This window comes from Zalophus californianus, chromosome 5 (assembly GCF_009762305.2).
Source record: "Zalophus californianus isolate mZalCal1 chromosome 5, mZalCal1.pri.v2, whole genome shotgun sequence".
In the NCBI taxonomy this organism is placed as follows: Eukaryota; Metazoa; Chordata; class Mammalia; order Carnivora; family Otariidae; genus Zalophus; species Zalophus californianus.
This window is the reverse complement of record NC_045599.1, coordinates 103,552,307-103,569,065: the sequence shown is the minus strand read 5'-3', so window position 1 is coordinate 103,569,065 and position 16,759 is coordinate 103,552,307. Positions and strand designations below refer to the sequence as shown.

The 16,759-nt window shown below is 36.2% G+C and overlaps 1 protein-coding gene across 2 annotated transcripts; it reads right to left on the bottom strand.

Moving 5' to 3' along the window:
- Positions 1-290: 290 nt before the first annotated feature.
- On the bottom strand, positions 291-16,718 carry SLU7 (SLU7 homolog, splicing factor). 2 transcript variants are annotated; one of them, XM_027606692.1, is made up of 16 exons: positions 16,603-16,718; positions 14,035-14,220; positions 13,209-13,362; positions 12,561-12,641; positions 12,100-12,264; positions 10,911-10,979; positions 7,872-7,919; positions 7,565-7,696; positions 7,198-7,295; positions 6,192-6,259; positions 5,918-6,057; positions 4,884-5,045; positions 3,242-3,346; positions 3,013-3,084; positions 2,783-2,899; positions 291-2,130 (listed from the first exon to the last, which is right to left on the bottom strand). In XM_027606692.1, the coding sequence occupies exons 2-16, from the start codon at positions 14,202-14,204 to the stop codon at positions 1,951-1,953; spliced, it is 1,761 nt and encodes a 586-aa protein (XP_027462493.1). In that variant the 5' UTR covers positions 14,205-14,220; positions 16,603-16,718; the 3' UTR covers positions 291-1,950. The 2 variants fall into 2 exon arrangements, with proteins under 2 accessions (XP_027462493.1, XP_027462492.1); XM_027606691.1 differs by having other exon boundaries at positions 16,487-16,625.
- Between the last annotated feature and the right edge of the window lie 41 nt (positions 16,719-16,759).

Genomic DNA, 16,759 nt, shown 5'->3' with positions numbered 1-16,759 from the left:
CATGCTATCTCGTTCTCTCTCTTAAATAAAAAAATCTTTAAAAAAAAATCAAAGTTCACATAATGAACAGTGTTCCAGGTGTTATCTTTGTTTTCCAAAATGAAGCAGAAATAAGACATTACAAAGTTCTTCCTAAAATCAGTAAATTAGGTTTCACAGAAGAGGGAACAGAGAACCAGAAAAGTTGACACATTTTTTTGTTAAAGATCCTGAAATCTTCTAATTCAAAACCCCTCCCAGTCCCATAAAGTATTTTTCTGCCAAATATTTGAAATACTACTACAAACCACTGTTTTCTTATATATCTTTATTTAAACAAAAGATAAATAAAATACAAAATAGACATCAATGTCAGACTTTATGTTGAACCACTCCATGTTAAGGTAGGAATATGAAAACGTAAGTCGACTTTCTTGAAATAGGTAAGAATGAGCTCTGTTTGCACTGCTGTTTTAATTTTGTACTAGTCTGAAACTTGATACTATATCCATAGTACCTGACAATTTGTTACTCTCTCAGCAGCACAATTTCTTGGATGGTAATGCGGTATCCTAGTGGGTTTTGGTAGCTTAGAAGCCAGTGAGTTGTTAAAAGCCAATGTACGTAATGCGGTATCCTAGTGGGTTTTGGTAGCTTAGAAGCCAGTGAGCTGTTAAAAGCCAATGTACTTATGTCAGGTGTTTGAAACAGGCTGTTTTCATTGATCTCACTCTCACTGTATTATCTTCACAATATTCTTAGGAGAGGCCTGAGGATCATGGCAGTGTCGGTTATTAATAGCCCTATAAGCTATCCTTATAATTCTTTGAAGAAACCTTCAACTTCAGGTTTTGCTTTCTGCAATTTTTACAAAAAGACACCTGCTTGCTATAAAGATTAGGTACAATGGATATTCTACAATCTTTTAAAATTTAATATTCATGATTATTACATAAAGGCAATCACAATTAAAACAACAAATAGTATCACAAACCATATTCTCTATGATAGAGGAAAGGGTTTCTGTGTCTAAAGGCTCATGTCCAGAATGGTAAAAGACCTAGCACTGATCAATCAACAGTGACTCAAAGATGACAAAAGTTATTTTTCCATTCAAAGGCTAATCCATTTAGTTCTGGGTGTAAAGTACAAGGAAATGTTTTAAAAATAAAAATTTTAGGGCGCCTGGGTGGCTCAGTTGGTTGGGCGACTGCCTTCGGCTCGGGTCGTGATCCTGGAGTCCCGGGATCGAGTCCCACATCGGGCTCCCTGCTCGGCGGGGAGTCTGCTTCTCCCTCTGACCCTCTTCCCTTTCGTGCTTTCTATCTCTCATTCTCTCTCTCTCTCAAATAAATAAAATCTTTAAAAAAAATAAAAATTTTATAACCAAGTAGAAAACAGAATTATTACTATACAGATTGACATGGGGGATAAAGTCATTCATATGTTCTACAAATTTCCTTTCAGTAACTCAACGCCCAACATAGAGTAATTTTTTTTAGCTTTAGACCAGGGAAACCTTAGAACGCAAAAACAAATGATACTCAAATAACTACAATTATAGTTACTAGTAATTTGAAAAAATGAAATGTGATTTTGAGAAAGAGTAACTCATATGCCTTTAAAATGTGTGCTAACACTAGATAAAGGGCCATAAGAATTGAGGAAATAAAGTTTGAGACTTTATAAATGTTGAGATGTTCTTGCTAGGGAGAGAGCCAGGGCCTCTTTCCACATCACCTAATATAAAACTGGAAATAAAATCTTAATATACACTTAATGTACTTCCTCTTTTTCTTCTTTGTTTCTTCAGTGTGTAAAGAAATGAATTTGCTATGAGACTTCCGGAGTTTTTATTAAAGGAGGCAGCAAGAAGAGTAGTCATGGGTTTTTCCACCTACAATCATCAGCGAGAAGCTGAAAAGAATGTATCAGCTGTGTCTACCTTGGGTGACCGTCTATAACTAGTTACTACTGCCCAAGGAAGGAAGCCATGGGGTCATCTGGTCTCTGACGTTTCATTCTATAGGCCTCCATTTCCTCTTCAGTGGGTTCCCGAGTTTCATATATGCTATTGTAAGGCCGCTTCCTCTCATCAATCTGCATGATCTCCTTGACATGAAGAAGGCGGGCCTCCTCTGCATTCAGTGCCTACAGGGAGAGGGAAAACATGAGTACCACAGCTTTACATCAGATCTCTTCTGTTCTAAAGTAGAATACCAAAAGACCCCACTGAATATAAATCACTATCAAAAACCTAGATTGTTTGAAAGAGCTTGAGCATCAGCCCTTCTACTGACAAGCTATAATCACTATTTGGCCGATACAATATTTTCATGTAGCATAAAACATTCTACCACATTTTCAATGTTAAAAAAATTTTACTTAATAACAAAGATTCAATGAGATTCATTTTACTAACAGAAGTCCACAACTGATGCTTCTGGTGGAAACTACAATTCTGACTTTTCCCAAGGACTTGCTGAAATTTACAAATTATAGAGCTAAAAGGCAATTCTTTCTGGGCAGTCAATAACTCTAAAATAAGTTTTACAAAACACATTTCTTCTGTACGTTAGTGATATTTATCAAACAGTCCAAGAAGACGGCAATACTGAGACACACAAAAATCTCCATTTGCATTCTAGACCTGATACAAGGTAACCTAAACAAATCACCCAAGCTTGGGGCTTGTTTCCTCATTTTAAAAAATGAGCTTGGGGATAGGACTAGATAATTTCTTAAGGTTACTACAAATAAAGAATCCTGTCATCACTTTGACTATTTAGAGCTCACAAAGTACCTTTTTCAATTTTTCGTGTTTCTTTTCTTCATCATCACTATCTGAACTGCTCTTTCGATGCTTCTTTTTCTTCTTCTTTTTCTTCTTCTTATCTTCTTTTAGTTTTTCCTGATGCATCTGACAGGAAGGATTGAAATCTACAGTGTTATTAATGCAAAAACAAAGCTCTGGCGTAAATTTTAAAGTCAGCGTTCTAGGACTTAATTCAGGACAAATGATTATAGACTTACCTCCATGAGGGTTTGAGGTTTTTTCACAGATTCCTCTCCGGTTATATCATTTATAATACATTCCTCTGAATTCTGTGGGAAAATATATGTAATTTGACTTGAGTATCATAGTTACCATCATTGAAGAAAAAGTTAAAATTTGAAACATGAGACAATATGTTTCCTACAGATTTTGACTTAAAGAGCTTTGGCTGTTTTACAGTTTAAGAACTAGAAGACAATTACTTACAGCAATCTCCTTGCCGGCTTCTCCAGTGCAATAGGAATACTTGAAAAAAGAGTGACAGCATTTGTATCCCCATCGGCCTTCTTTCCAGTAAGATCCCCAGATATGCTGCAGAGAGTGAGTTGTTACTTAAAAGAGGAACCTGAAACTGGGGACTCTCATTTACTGTTGAGACGAGTACAAAATAATACAGCCCTTTAAAAGGTAATTTGGGAGGAAAATTATGGGAATTCCAGGGCTAGCTAACAGGGAAAGGGTGACCTGACCTCAAGTGTAAGAAGCAGCCATTAGATTATAATGGTCTCACATTCCATTCCTAAAACTGTAAAAAAATTTAGGATTATCTGACTTCTCTTCAAAAATTAAGAACAACTGGGAAATTCTGGGCCCACAATCCCACTTGGCAAGAATTGGCTGTTGCTGACCAGTGGATGCCCCTTTTAGACAGGGTTTGTGCTCTCTCGTTTGTACAATGTGCCTGGCTCACTTCGCTCATATACAATTATTGGCCTGGCTCCTATAGGTAGTTCAGTTTTTGATCCAACTTAGACAACTGTAGTTTGAGTACTTCAAGAGTACAGCAAGTAACATGTTTTATGACGTGATGCAGAATTCATCATAAAAAAGTGTGAATTATGAATTCTGCATCACATATGTTCTTTTTTTTTTTTTTTAAGATTTTATTTATTTATTTGAGAGACAGAGAGAATGAGAGAGAAAGCACATGAGATGGGCGGAGGGTCAGAGGGAGAAGCAGACTCCCTGCTGAGCAGGGAGCCCGATGCGGGACTCGATCCAGGGACTCCAGGATCATGACCTGAGCCGAAGGCAGTCGCTTAACCAACTGAGCCACCCAGGCGCCCTGCATCACATATGTTCTTGTCAAATTATTGAACTTATAACTAATCATGTCTTTAGCTCTGAATTCCTGTTTATAGGAAATGTAGAAGACAGAGAAATAAATTGTATAGTATCACTAGGAATTAGTCAATCACAGAATATGACACAGTTTACAAAATAACTGGCCTGATCTGTTTAAGAGTTGCTATTATGAAAAAGGGGAGATAGAGAAAAAGATACATAACCACCAAAATGAACTCTGATTGGATTCTGATTCAAAACAAAAACAAACCACCTATTTAAAGGCATTTTTGTGTATACTTTAGTAATGTGATTAAGAACTAGAGATTAGATGATATTAAGGAGTCATGTCAATTTTTTTTAAAGTGTGACAATGTTAATATAGTTATGGTAGGGAATATCCTTAATTTTAGGAGTTACATGATACAGTTTCTGTGGGTGAAATATCATAATATCTGTGATTTTCAAATGTTTAGTTAAAAAAATACAAATACAAATTTTATACATATATTATATTCACATGCATACACAAACACATGCTCCAGACAAAGCATATATGGCAACATGCAAGAAATTTCTTAATCTAGGTAGTGGGTATGTGGGTGAACATAATAGTATTCTTTCACATTTTTTGTATTTTTGGAAAAATTTCATAAAACAAAATTAAAATGTAAAAAAAAAAAGAAAACAAGCACAATGATTTGCTAATGAAGTTGTAATAAGAAAATATAACCCAGAGCAAAATGCTAACAAGGACACCAAATGGTTCTGGTTTAGCACATACTGTATGATTGTGGATCTTCACGTCCTCCTCATATTTAGAGCAGGCGACAGCCCGCTCCTGTCCTTTGATGACTGTCCCATGCCTTGAATACTCCACATAATCTTCAGTCTGAGCTAAAAGCAATTCAGCTGGAGGGGCATCCAAGTGTTCTTGGCCACCATACTAAAAGAATATTGAACATTATTAAATATATTTTACAGCAAAGATTTGCACTCAAACCTCTATTGATGGGTTTATTTCCAATCAGAAACATTAAAAGAATATTCATTATGGCCTTTGTTATACAAAATACAGTAAAAAAAAAAAAAAGCCATAAAATTTTTATAGGGAAATAAAAGGTGTCTCCAGTTGCTATTTATCTGTTGAGTGTGTAGATTACAAAATGGCCATCAGTTCCTCTCATTCTTGTATGCATGCCCATTTGCCACATGACTTTGCTACTCTTCCCCTCAAGAGACAGTTTCTCCATCCTCTGAATCTGGGCCTGGCCATGTTACTTGTTCAGGCCTGTGGGAAACTGGCAAATGTGATGCAAGTAAAGCCCTGAAAAGCACTTGTGCCTTGGGACATACTTTTTGTTACTAGTGTCTGCTACCCGAGAATGCCTACTAATGCTGGACTAGCCTACCACAGGAGAGCCCACATTGGGCAGAGATGAGCTGTTCCAGGTGAGGGCTCTTAGGATAATTAACCTGCTAACTGCTAGAGACTAGAATGAGGCCATTCTAGATCATCCAGCTTCAGATGGGCAGGCCCAGTCCAGGAGACCCAGCCGATATACAAAATCATGAGAAATAACAAATGTTTATTTTAAACTACTAAGTTTTTCCATGGTTTGTTCTGCTGCAAAAGCTTCCTGATACAGCTATACCGATAATGTATACAATTGATTAAGTCAATGGGAGGGTAGGACTATTCCTAATAAATTAAAAGAGACTCTGTGTGTTGTATTCCAAATGTAAATCAAATGTTCATTAACTGGTCACTTCTCTTTAATGAGCATTCTTTTTTTTTAGCATTTTGGTCAAAATTACCTTTTCCAAGATGCTCTCTTTCTGCTGTTCTTTGAAGTCTTCTTTTTTGACTTTGAAGGACTTGTATAACAGCTCTAGTTTTGTAGGATCGGCCTGCAGATGTACTTCAGATCCCTTGTCATAGGCTTCCCAAGCAAACACTACAATGATCAAAAACATCTTAATGAGTTCTTGGCCACATTTATTGCATACTCCTTGAAAACAAGCTTTTAAAAATGCCTCCAAATTTCTTTTGAGCGGATATAAAATATCTTGACATAGAGCAAACACTTACACTGTGTCTGAGCCATGGAAATGGTATCTCCTGTGTATCTAACGAAGTTATCCCCTGCATAGCTCACTCTGTAGATGCAAATTTAAAAAACAAATTGTGAAATTTCGTCTGATCCCAGGAATTCAGCTAGATAGTTATCAAACCATTCAGAACACCTACAAACTCAACAGGAGATCGAAGAAAAGAATAGCAGCAACTCTCTGAACAGAAAAGCGACCACTTTCTGGAAGTTTCAGGGTTGTAATATCCTGGCAGAAAGGCACAATGTGGTGGCAAAAGAGTCAATTCTAGCGAGCTGCTGTAGATATGGCATCTTTGTGCCAGGTTTCCAGTTGTCAATAAATTGCATTGTTGGTCCTCAAAGCAAGATGCTCAGTTGAAACGTGTGAGAGCTCCCATCTGTGGTTCACTCATTTGGTGAGTAAGAGCATGCTAACTACCCCTTCCCAGCTGCAGCCAACAATATATGCTAGATATCAGCCAGTGGATCACCAAGCCTGGTCTTTTTTCCCCTCCACTTCAAATATTGCATTCCATCTATCTAATATTGTCACATATTCATCAGCTAGCCTCAGACTAGAGGATAAAGGAGTGATGGAAACATCCCTGGAGACTTGGAGATTTGCTTCTGGTTTTGATGGGATAGTATTCTGAGGATTCATACATTTACTGACCTCAATGACAGTGAGGTCAACATGACAATGCAGTGTGTATTGATGTGCTTCAATTCAGAAACTGCTCATTTATCGTTTATGTAAATAAAGCACTAGTCTTTCATCTTCCAATTATAACATGTTACTGAATTAATGGGATCAAAGATGAAGCTGGACTAATGTTAAAAAAAAATAAAAATAAATAAATAAATAAAAAACAAATTGTTCTTTAAGGGAAGTTAATTCTTTTCTGACCCAACCACAGATGATGTTCATTTTAACTCAGATTCAGTTTTATAATTAAAAACTCTCCTCCCCCACCTTGAAATCTATACATTTAACTTGATACTTACTCATCTGGATTCTTTCCTGCGTTGGCATAGGGATTCTCTCTCATTGCTCTAGTTTTGGGATCATAGTAAGCAGAATTTGGATCTAAATTCCGCAGATACTAGAAGGGAAAATGTTTTAAGGCTGCATTAATGTTTACTTCTGTCAAAAAAGATTTCAGCAGATTAAGTAGAGAAGTTAATCACGATCATTACATGTGTGAATGCATTTCCGAGGTATAAATGAAGAGAAAAAAAACAATATGATACTTAATCTTGGAATGATGGCCTATATCACCCATATACTGTCCAGATACCAGATGAGTAGACAAAATTTGGGGAGGGAAGACAAACATTTTTTGAATGTGTATGTTAAGTTGGCAAGGCTTACTTTTGCAATATCTTCTCGAATCCTGAGATTCCGGACAGTAATTCGTCTCTTAGAGTCAAAGTTCTGTCCAGGCATGTCAATATCATCTGCATATTTATCTTCATCCTCATCTTCACTATTATGATCTTTTTCCTGAAGGAAGGAGAAAGGAAAAACAAATTATAAGAAAAAAAGAGTAACATCTAGTTCTTGCTTTCCCTGTAACCAAACTCTTATTAACATTTCTTAAAGCTATTATTATTATTATTATTAGTCATCAGAAATTGAAAAATTTAATGTATACCCAGACAGGGTAAATATTTATTACCGTCTGAGAGTTTGGTTCCTCTTCTCCCCACTGGTGTTTTGGAGAATTCTGCATCATTCAAGAAGAAAAAGAATTTGTAATTTTACTCCACTGAATCTAGTGATTATTTAACACTTTAAATACATAGGTAAAATAATATAATTTAAATCTAACTGAACAAATCCTATTTCTCATTGTCATCAACATGTAAGTTCTGAATACAAGTATATTATTGTGAACAATTTTATCAGACTGTCTACAAAGCCAGAAAATTTCTAGAGAATTTTCAGTGATCTAGGATTATAATCACACAAAGGTAAGACGAACATTAAAATGACCAATGTACGCAATATATATTCATTTCTTATATGTTAACCACCTTCAGGCATATACCATTTTTGCTAAACCTCATTAATTTTCTAACAAATCTAAAAAGAAAATCTTACCAGGATCATGTAATAAGTATCTTTAGAGCCAAAACAGCTTTTGTAAAATTCAGGCAATGAAGGAATCTACTCAAGTGACACCATATTGTAATTTAAGGAGAGTCTGAGATCCTCATCACAAAGACGAGGTCAGGATTTTCATTGGCATTGGTCAGGATTTTCTCTAACTACACAAAAGGCCTATAGCAAAGTAGTCAGCATTTTATCATGTCCCTTTAAAAGGCTTCAAAGGTTAAAAAGAGTACCTTAGAGCATGAGTGGGGGAATGTGGAAATATGAGTGAGTATAAATATATCTATCCTCTATACAAACACAATGATTGAGATATATATATGTATCTATATATATGTAACTATACATATTGATGGGGACATAAATTTGTATAGGTTTCCTGAATGGTACCTAAGTGATATGACATCAAAATTTTAAATAAAAATACTCATTGCATCAACAATTACACATTAAGGAATTTATCCTAAGAGAATAATAGGTCAATTATATAAAGAGGTATGTACAAGAATGTGATTTACAGTGTTGTATATAATATCAAAAATCTGGGAAAAATCAAATTAATAATAGACAATTGGTTATATAAATTAGTGCACTCACTGAACACTGAACATCCATTAAAAGTGATTTTATCCAATTTGCAGGAAAAAACAATATAATTTGCTACCTTTTTTACTGTTATTGTTTAAAAAAGGGGGAGAGAAAGGTGGGAATAACATTGTATATTTGTTTTTGTTTGTGAAACTCTGAAAGGATCCCACAAGAAAAATAAAACAGATTATGGGGGGGGTGACGTTTAGAGACAGGGTAGATGGAGGCAAGAATGGGAGACTTTTTACTGCATATCTTCTTAAATTGCTTTGAGTTTTGAACCATGTAAATTTACATAAAAATAGGTCTATATTTAATGACAGATTTCAATGACATGAGCTCACTGCACTATATATTAATTGAAAGAGTAGGTGATAAATAAGTATGTAAAGATGAAATCCATGTTAAAAACATGTTGTATTATAATAACACACACATAGATATATATGGGTAGGTGGAGTGGGACCTGGAAAGGCCTACTTCAAAAGGTTAATAGTTAACATAGGAGACACTTATTTTCTTCTTTATAATTTCCTATTTTTTCACTGAGTATGTATTACTTTCAGCATCAAAAAAATATGTATCTTATTTTTTTTAATTTTATTTTTTAAGTAATCTCTACACCCAATATGGGGTTCGAACTCACAACCCCAAGATCAAGAGTTGTACTTTCTACTGACTGAACCAGCCAGGCACCCCAGAAATGTTTTTTGTTCCCACAAATTGTTAGGACAACAAAAAAAAACATTTATGCTGCCATACAGAAAGCTCAATCTCTATAGTAGACTATTCTACTGCATGTAATTAATATTAATATCCAAGTACTGAAGTGTGCAAAAATCATCAGTCCCCTATATACATTTAAGTATGCTTACTGGTGAAATAAATTAGACTGTGTTTACAACAAACAGAGAATATACTAGAATAAGAGAAACAGGCTGTTTTCCTTTTTCCAGAGTTGGTAATAATAATAGTTACCAATTACCAAGTGTTTATTTACTATGTGATACGATGCTAGGCCTCCTGGGAGGTAGGTGTTGTTGTCTCTACTTGAGATGATAAACTGAGGCTCAGAGAAATAAATTAGTTTTTCTATGGCCCCCTCGCTGGCCAAGGGCAGAGCTATATTTTAACATCTCTCTGTTAACCTGTGCTGTGAACCTGCCTGCCAGGTGGCCTCAGTGACTGCTCACTTGGTGATTATTTACTTAGGTCTGTTTGTAATTCGTACTTGCTGAGTCTTTTTTAGGAATTTAAACTCCAAATGTTTAACTTATTATTTATGTGTGCCATCAATTTGTAAAAAGAAAACTTTTAATAAGCACAATATACATTAACTATTTATTGTCATGAATAAAAAATTGGTTGCAATACATCTTTACTCTAAATTTTTACTCAGCCATAAAATTATTACAATCATTATGGAAAATGTAGAAAATACTAGTAAAAATACAAAGAAAAATTTACTAATTCTACAGTGAATGAGAATTAGTACTCTGATTTTTTTCCTATGTGATATTACAATATTTTTTTCATGTGTTATTTAAATGTAAGTGTTATTCACTGTTGTTACAAAGTATTGATAAAAGCCATTCTAAGAGCTATGCAACATTCTATCATGCAGATGTAGGACAGTTTACTTCATCAACTCCCTATTCCTGTTTAAGCTATTTCAATTTCTTGCTGTTTTAAAAAGTACTACAATGAACATCTTTGCATATGTGATTTTTTTTCTGATTACTAGAAAATTCTTTAGGATGGAAGGACCTACTGATTTAATTCCAGAAAATGTATATAAATATCTTACGGCAATTTCTTTCCAAAACGATTGTGTCAAGGTATGTTCCTTGACACAAGGTATAGAAGTGCCAGTTTTAGTCTTTCCCCTCAATCGCACTCCTCTCTTCCTAAATCTTTTCTAACTGGAGAGATATAAGATGAATTCTTGTTTTGATTTTCATTTTTTGTTTACTAAGAGTCTGAATATATTTAATGGATCATTTTTATTACTTACAGCCTGTTCCACTAATTTTCCTGAGGCTAATTCTTCTTGGAGTTTCTGGGCTTTCAGTGTTCGTTTTGCCTAACAAAAAAGGAAACATTTGAAATTTACTTTACAACATTCAAATGAACTTTTGATTTTTATATACTTAAAATCAATGTATTTATTGTTTTCAGAAAGGTCACTAAACAAGGTCATCTCTTTGAGATTTCTCGTAGCTCTATATCTATGATTTTTTTTTTTAAGAGGAAGCAAGACAGTTTATTTATTTATTTATTTATATTTATCCATTTGAGAGAGAGAGAATGAGAGATAGAAAGCACGAGAGGGAAGAGGGTCAGAGGGAGAAGCAGACTCCCCGCTGAGCAGGGAGCCTGATGCGGGACTTGATCCTGGGACTCCAGGATCATGACCTGAGCCGAAGACAGTCGCTTAACCAACTGAGCCACCCAGGCGCCCTATATCTATGGTTTCTAAATAACAGGAGTTATAAACTCCTGTTTCAACCACGCATTAATGTGGTGCCAGTGATGAAACTGCAGAGAACAAGCCCTGTCCAAAAGTGGCAGCTGTCACCTGACCCCAGATGACTGATGCCTGCCCGACAGGCCCAGAATTACCATATATTTCTTTGTTCAAGAACAGATGAAATTTGCATTATGTGAAATCCCATGATTTTTAAATGTAAACTCTACTTAAGAAAAAAAAAGGGCAGCGTGACTGTGGACTTTAAGGAATGGGGGTGAGTAGGTAAAATTATAACAAAAAAAAAAAAACTGAAGATGAATGAAAATAAAATTCAATTTTCTGAAATGCATTATTCTAGTCTCCTTTCACTTCTCTCAAATGCTACGTGAGACAACTGTAAAATAGGCCCAGACAAGATGCAGTGTGTGGGGCTGGGAAAGAGTTTATAACCTTAAAAAGCTAAAAGCCTTAGATACCTAATCCTTCTCATGCTTCCAATTTCTCATGCAACCTCAGGAAGTAAAAAACAATACAAGTATCAAATAAGAAGAAACCACTGCCAATACGGTTAGCACACTTTATTTTCACTATTCCATCAGACCTTCTACTACTATAATAAAAATGCCACCATCTCTATATTGCTCGAAGACTTGAAAAACAGAGTTGCTTAATCAATGATACAGCAAAACGTACATTCTTTAAAGAGTATGGAAAAGCAGGGAACTTTGCTCACCAGATCAACTTTGGCATATTCTTCCACAATTTTCATGTGTTCCTCTGGATTGTAGCCATTCCATCGATCCCTCTTCCCATCATAGTCAAACATCAGCTGAGGCTGGACATGTTCATCTGGAGCTATATTCGTACCTGTAAATTTTGCTCCAACTCGCCTCGGTCTCTGGGAAATAGAATAAAATCAAACCTTTTCCTAAGTTCCTGCAACCTAGAGGAAAGTTTCAGATGACCTTTACAAAGCAAGCATGAACATATCATGGGAGTTTATGGTCTGTTCAATTATCAGTTACTCTTCCCAGCAGAAAATTTTGATGGTGCTAAACTAATTTCACTCAAATTTTTATTTAACTTGTACCAAAATTTAGTAGGTAATTTTAGAAAAACAGAATTAAGCTCTTTGACAGGAAAAAAGAAAGAGGCTTTCTGACAAGTTTCTAAAATTCTCAAAAGTGAACTTACCTCAAAGCAGTCTTTCTTTTTGTGTGTCATGGCCCCACAATTTTCACATGCTCCCTTGCGGTACTTAGTAGTTATGGAATTCTATAAATGGATATAAAGACAAAATGTTTTACTTCTGAGCAAGTTACAAATAATTTTGGCTCTCATTACTATATTGTATAGTGAAGCGATTTACTCATTAAGAGAAAAACTACTTAGAGTCTCCATACTTTTATAAATGAGAAAGTTTAGGTACTTTATTTTATAGTAATAGTTTTTTTTTTTTTTTAAGTATTTTATTTATTTATTTGACAGAATAAGAGAGCAGGAGAGTGCGAGCAGGGGGAGTAGCAGAGGGAGAGGGAAAAGTAGGCCCCCCTGCCGAGCAGGGAGGCCAATGTGGGGCTCGATCCCAGGATCCTGGGATCATGACCTGAGCTGAAGGCAGTTGCTTAACCAATTGAGCCACCCAGGCGCCCCAAGAAAGTTTAAGTCCTGTAGCAACATAAACCTTATAAAACACAGAAAAGAAAGTAGTATGTATTGTGAATTTTAATCCCAAGTGAAAGGTTATATAATCTGATATAACTTGATTAAAAGTTCTTATATTAAGTTCTTAAAATAAAATCTCCATTTTCACAAGGAGATATATAAAAGCTGTCCACATACCTCTTTTACACCCCTCTTGTACCATTCTCCAGATGAGCTGTACTGCTTTTGTTTCTCTGGTTGTGGTCTCTGGTGCTTTAAAGTAGGTCTTTTTGATGGATCAATATACCATGGCACTGAAGAAATATACTGAGGTATATGAGGGTTGATGTCTCTGTAATTTAAAAAAATATATATACATTTTAAGAATAAAGTTTGAAAATAATTGGTATTACAATTACAAAGGTAGTCTATACAGACGGTAAGAACAGAGAGTGCAGTGGGAGGGTGGAGAGAGAATACGCTCCATATCTCTCCAATACAGTAAAAACAAACAAACAAACAAACAAAAAACACACACCTAAAAATAAGGAAAGTAATTTATTTTAGAGTGAAAGAATTTCCAATATAGCAACTAAGAAAAGTGATAGAACTGAAGTCGGGAGAGAGAGAAGGAAGATAGGGATGTATGCTAGTAGATAAATCTTAAAAAAGCAAGAAGCTAGCTAATGATGCCTAGAGTTGATTAAAATAATGATGTGGATACGTTATTTAGAGATGTGGAGGTATCACCCGGAAAAACTCAAAATAGAAAGATTTAAAAGTAGTCACTTTTGCAGAGTGGGACAGGAAGTGCAAAGAGTTGAAAGCGATGACTGCTGTTCATTAGAAGCCCTTTGATACTTTATTAAATCTTAATATATGAATTTGATAAAATAATAAAAACAGAAAGGATGTAAATGGTAAAAAGTTTCCCGTCAAAGCAAAAGATGAGAAAATGCTAAACTAAGTAGACATAAATTTGAATTTTGAATGAACAGATCATGCAGACAATGAATGTACTTACTTTCCTTCTTCATCAACTTCTGCTGGAGCATTACCCAGTTTTCGCTGTTCTTCTAGCTCCTTCTTCTTTCTCCAGTCCTCTCTGGTCATCTTCTTTGGTTCTTCCAGACTCATTTCTTTGGACCCCGACAGGGGGGCCGCATTAACTGCATCCACAGCTGCAGCTGACATGGTTATCTGGACCCCTCTGTGGGAGAAAAAAAAAAAAATATATATATATATGTATATATATATATATACATATATATATATTAGTATAAACTAGGCCTTCATGAGTTCATCAGTGAAACTATCAAAAGTACACCCTAATAACACATCCTGCAGTCTCATTTATACATAATATTTCAAATGTTCTTATAGTATCTGTGAGGGAAGGGTCTCTTTCCCCTCTACAAAAAGTCTCTATATACTGTTTGCAGTTCCTCCCTCAACTCTAATTTACAGATGGAGAGAAACATACACACGTGTACTTAAAATTTCATAAGACTCTTTCTCTCCTTAATACTCCTGAATTTCTCTATGTGTCTCAAACTTTTCTAGCACATTAACCCTACATGAGTAAACAGTGTCCTATTTTCCTTAAAGACGAAATGGCTTAAGAGTTATCTATATCCATGGCCTCTATTTTCCCATCTTCTACTTCCTTCCTCAGTCACTCTAATTTAGCTTCTACCTCCTATCTCTCTGAAGAGTTACCACTAAGTTATCATTGATCAATGTGCTAAATCCACTAGATATTTTTCAGTTCTTTTCCTTCCCTTTTTAAAAAATATTTTATTTAAAATTTATTTTAAAGATTTTATTTATATATTTGTGTGTGTGTGTATGTGTGTGTGTGGGGGGAGAATGAGCAGGGAGGGGGCAGAGGGAAAAGCAGACTCCCCGCTGAGCAGGGAGCCTGACATGGAGCTCTATCCCAGGACCTGGGATCACTTAACTCACTGGGCCACCCAGGGGACCCAAGATTTATTTATTTTAGAGGGAAAGAGAGCACGCGCACAGGCGTGGGGGGGCGGGCAGAGGGAGAGGGAGGGAGAAAAGTGGACTCCCTGCTGAGTGGGCACCTGAACAGACATGAAGCTCAATCCCAGGACCCTAAGAGCATGACATCAGCTGAAATCAGGAGTTGGATGCTCAACCAACTGAGCCACCCAGGTGCCCCTTGTTGAAACATTCTTATCTTTTGGCTTAAGTGACACTATTTGAAACATTCCCTTCTTGAAACATTCTTATCTCTTGGCTTAAGTGACACTATTATCTCTTGGTTTTTCTTGAATCTCTCCTGCTGCTCCTGCCTTCATCTATTTCTGTCTAGTTATTTAATTTTGGATTCCACAAGGCTTAATCCTAGAGTCTCTTTCATCACTCTGGACTCCATCAGTAGACAAGCTCATCTATTTCTAAGGCTTAAATAGCCACAATATACCACTGTTAGCTCTCCAACTTATTTCTTCTCTCCAGATATTTTATAAGCTTCAGATACATATATTCCAACTGCTTACTTCACAGCATCTCCATTTAGAGGGTCTCAGAGACACCCAAACTCAACAAAGCTTAATTCAAACTCATGATCTTCTCCATGGAAAATACCACTCATACCTTTACATATGTGTTCCAGCTAAGCTCCATAAATATTTAATCACTAAGTATTTTTTTTCATCTTATGAATAGCATTCAAATTTATTTACTTCTCTCTATTCTCAATGCTACCATTTTAATATGTTATTACTTTTCCTTCCTTATTGGTCTCCTGTCCTTCTTTCCAATCAGTTCTCCACACTGCAGTGTTATTTTTTTTAGAACACAAGTCTGATCATGTCACATTCCACTACACAAGCGAAAAATCCTTCAGTGTGAGGCTGTCCAAGATAAATATGTCAGCCTCACACATCACTTTAAGCGTTCCAGTTAATCATATTAAGATAGTAAAAAGAAGCTGGTAAAATTACTTTTACAATCTCTTAATTTAATCCAATATATCCAACATATTAACATGCAAGCAACATAAGAAAAAATAAAGTCTTTAAAATCTGATACAGATTGTACATGTATTCAGACTAGCCATATTTCAAGTGCTCAGGAGCCACAAGTGGCTAATAGCTGGGAAGTGAAGCTCCAATAACATCTGATAATTCTTACTCTAAAAACCGTTAAAGACACACTTCTGGTCTGGCCGGGCCTTAAAAAAAAAAAAAAAAAGTACCGAGAACACACAACAGCTTAAGCCTCAGTTACAGAGTCTGAGGCCCAGGACGGCGGCTTTCTTCTCGGTCCCCAATCCCTGTTCCCTCCTCGACCTGGAATTCAAAATTACTGTAACGATGTATCTAAGAAGTATTACTATCCGCTCAGGTCATGATCCCAGGGTTCTGGGATCCAGTACCCCCCCACCCCCCAACCATCGGGCTCCTTGCTCAGCGTGGAACCTGCTTCTCCCTCTTTGGGCCACTCACCCGCTTGTGCGTGCCGACGCTCTCTCTGACAGAATCTTAAGTAGGCACTCCGGTCTATTTTCCGGAGTTTTCCAGCTTCACCTCCTCCCCATCCCCAAATTCCCACATTTCCTTACCCAGTCAGGCCACAGCCGACCCCAACACCACCCGACAAAAACGAAGTCAATCCGTCAATGTTTACTTCCTGGCTTTCCGCCCTCTCCCGGCAGCCACTGCGGTAGTTTCCGGGCGAGCTACACATGCGCACTAACATTTTTTGGGGGGGGGGGGCTT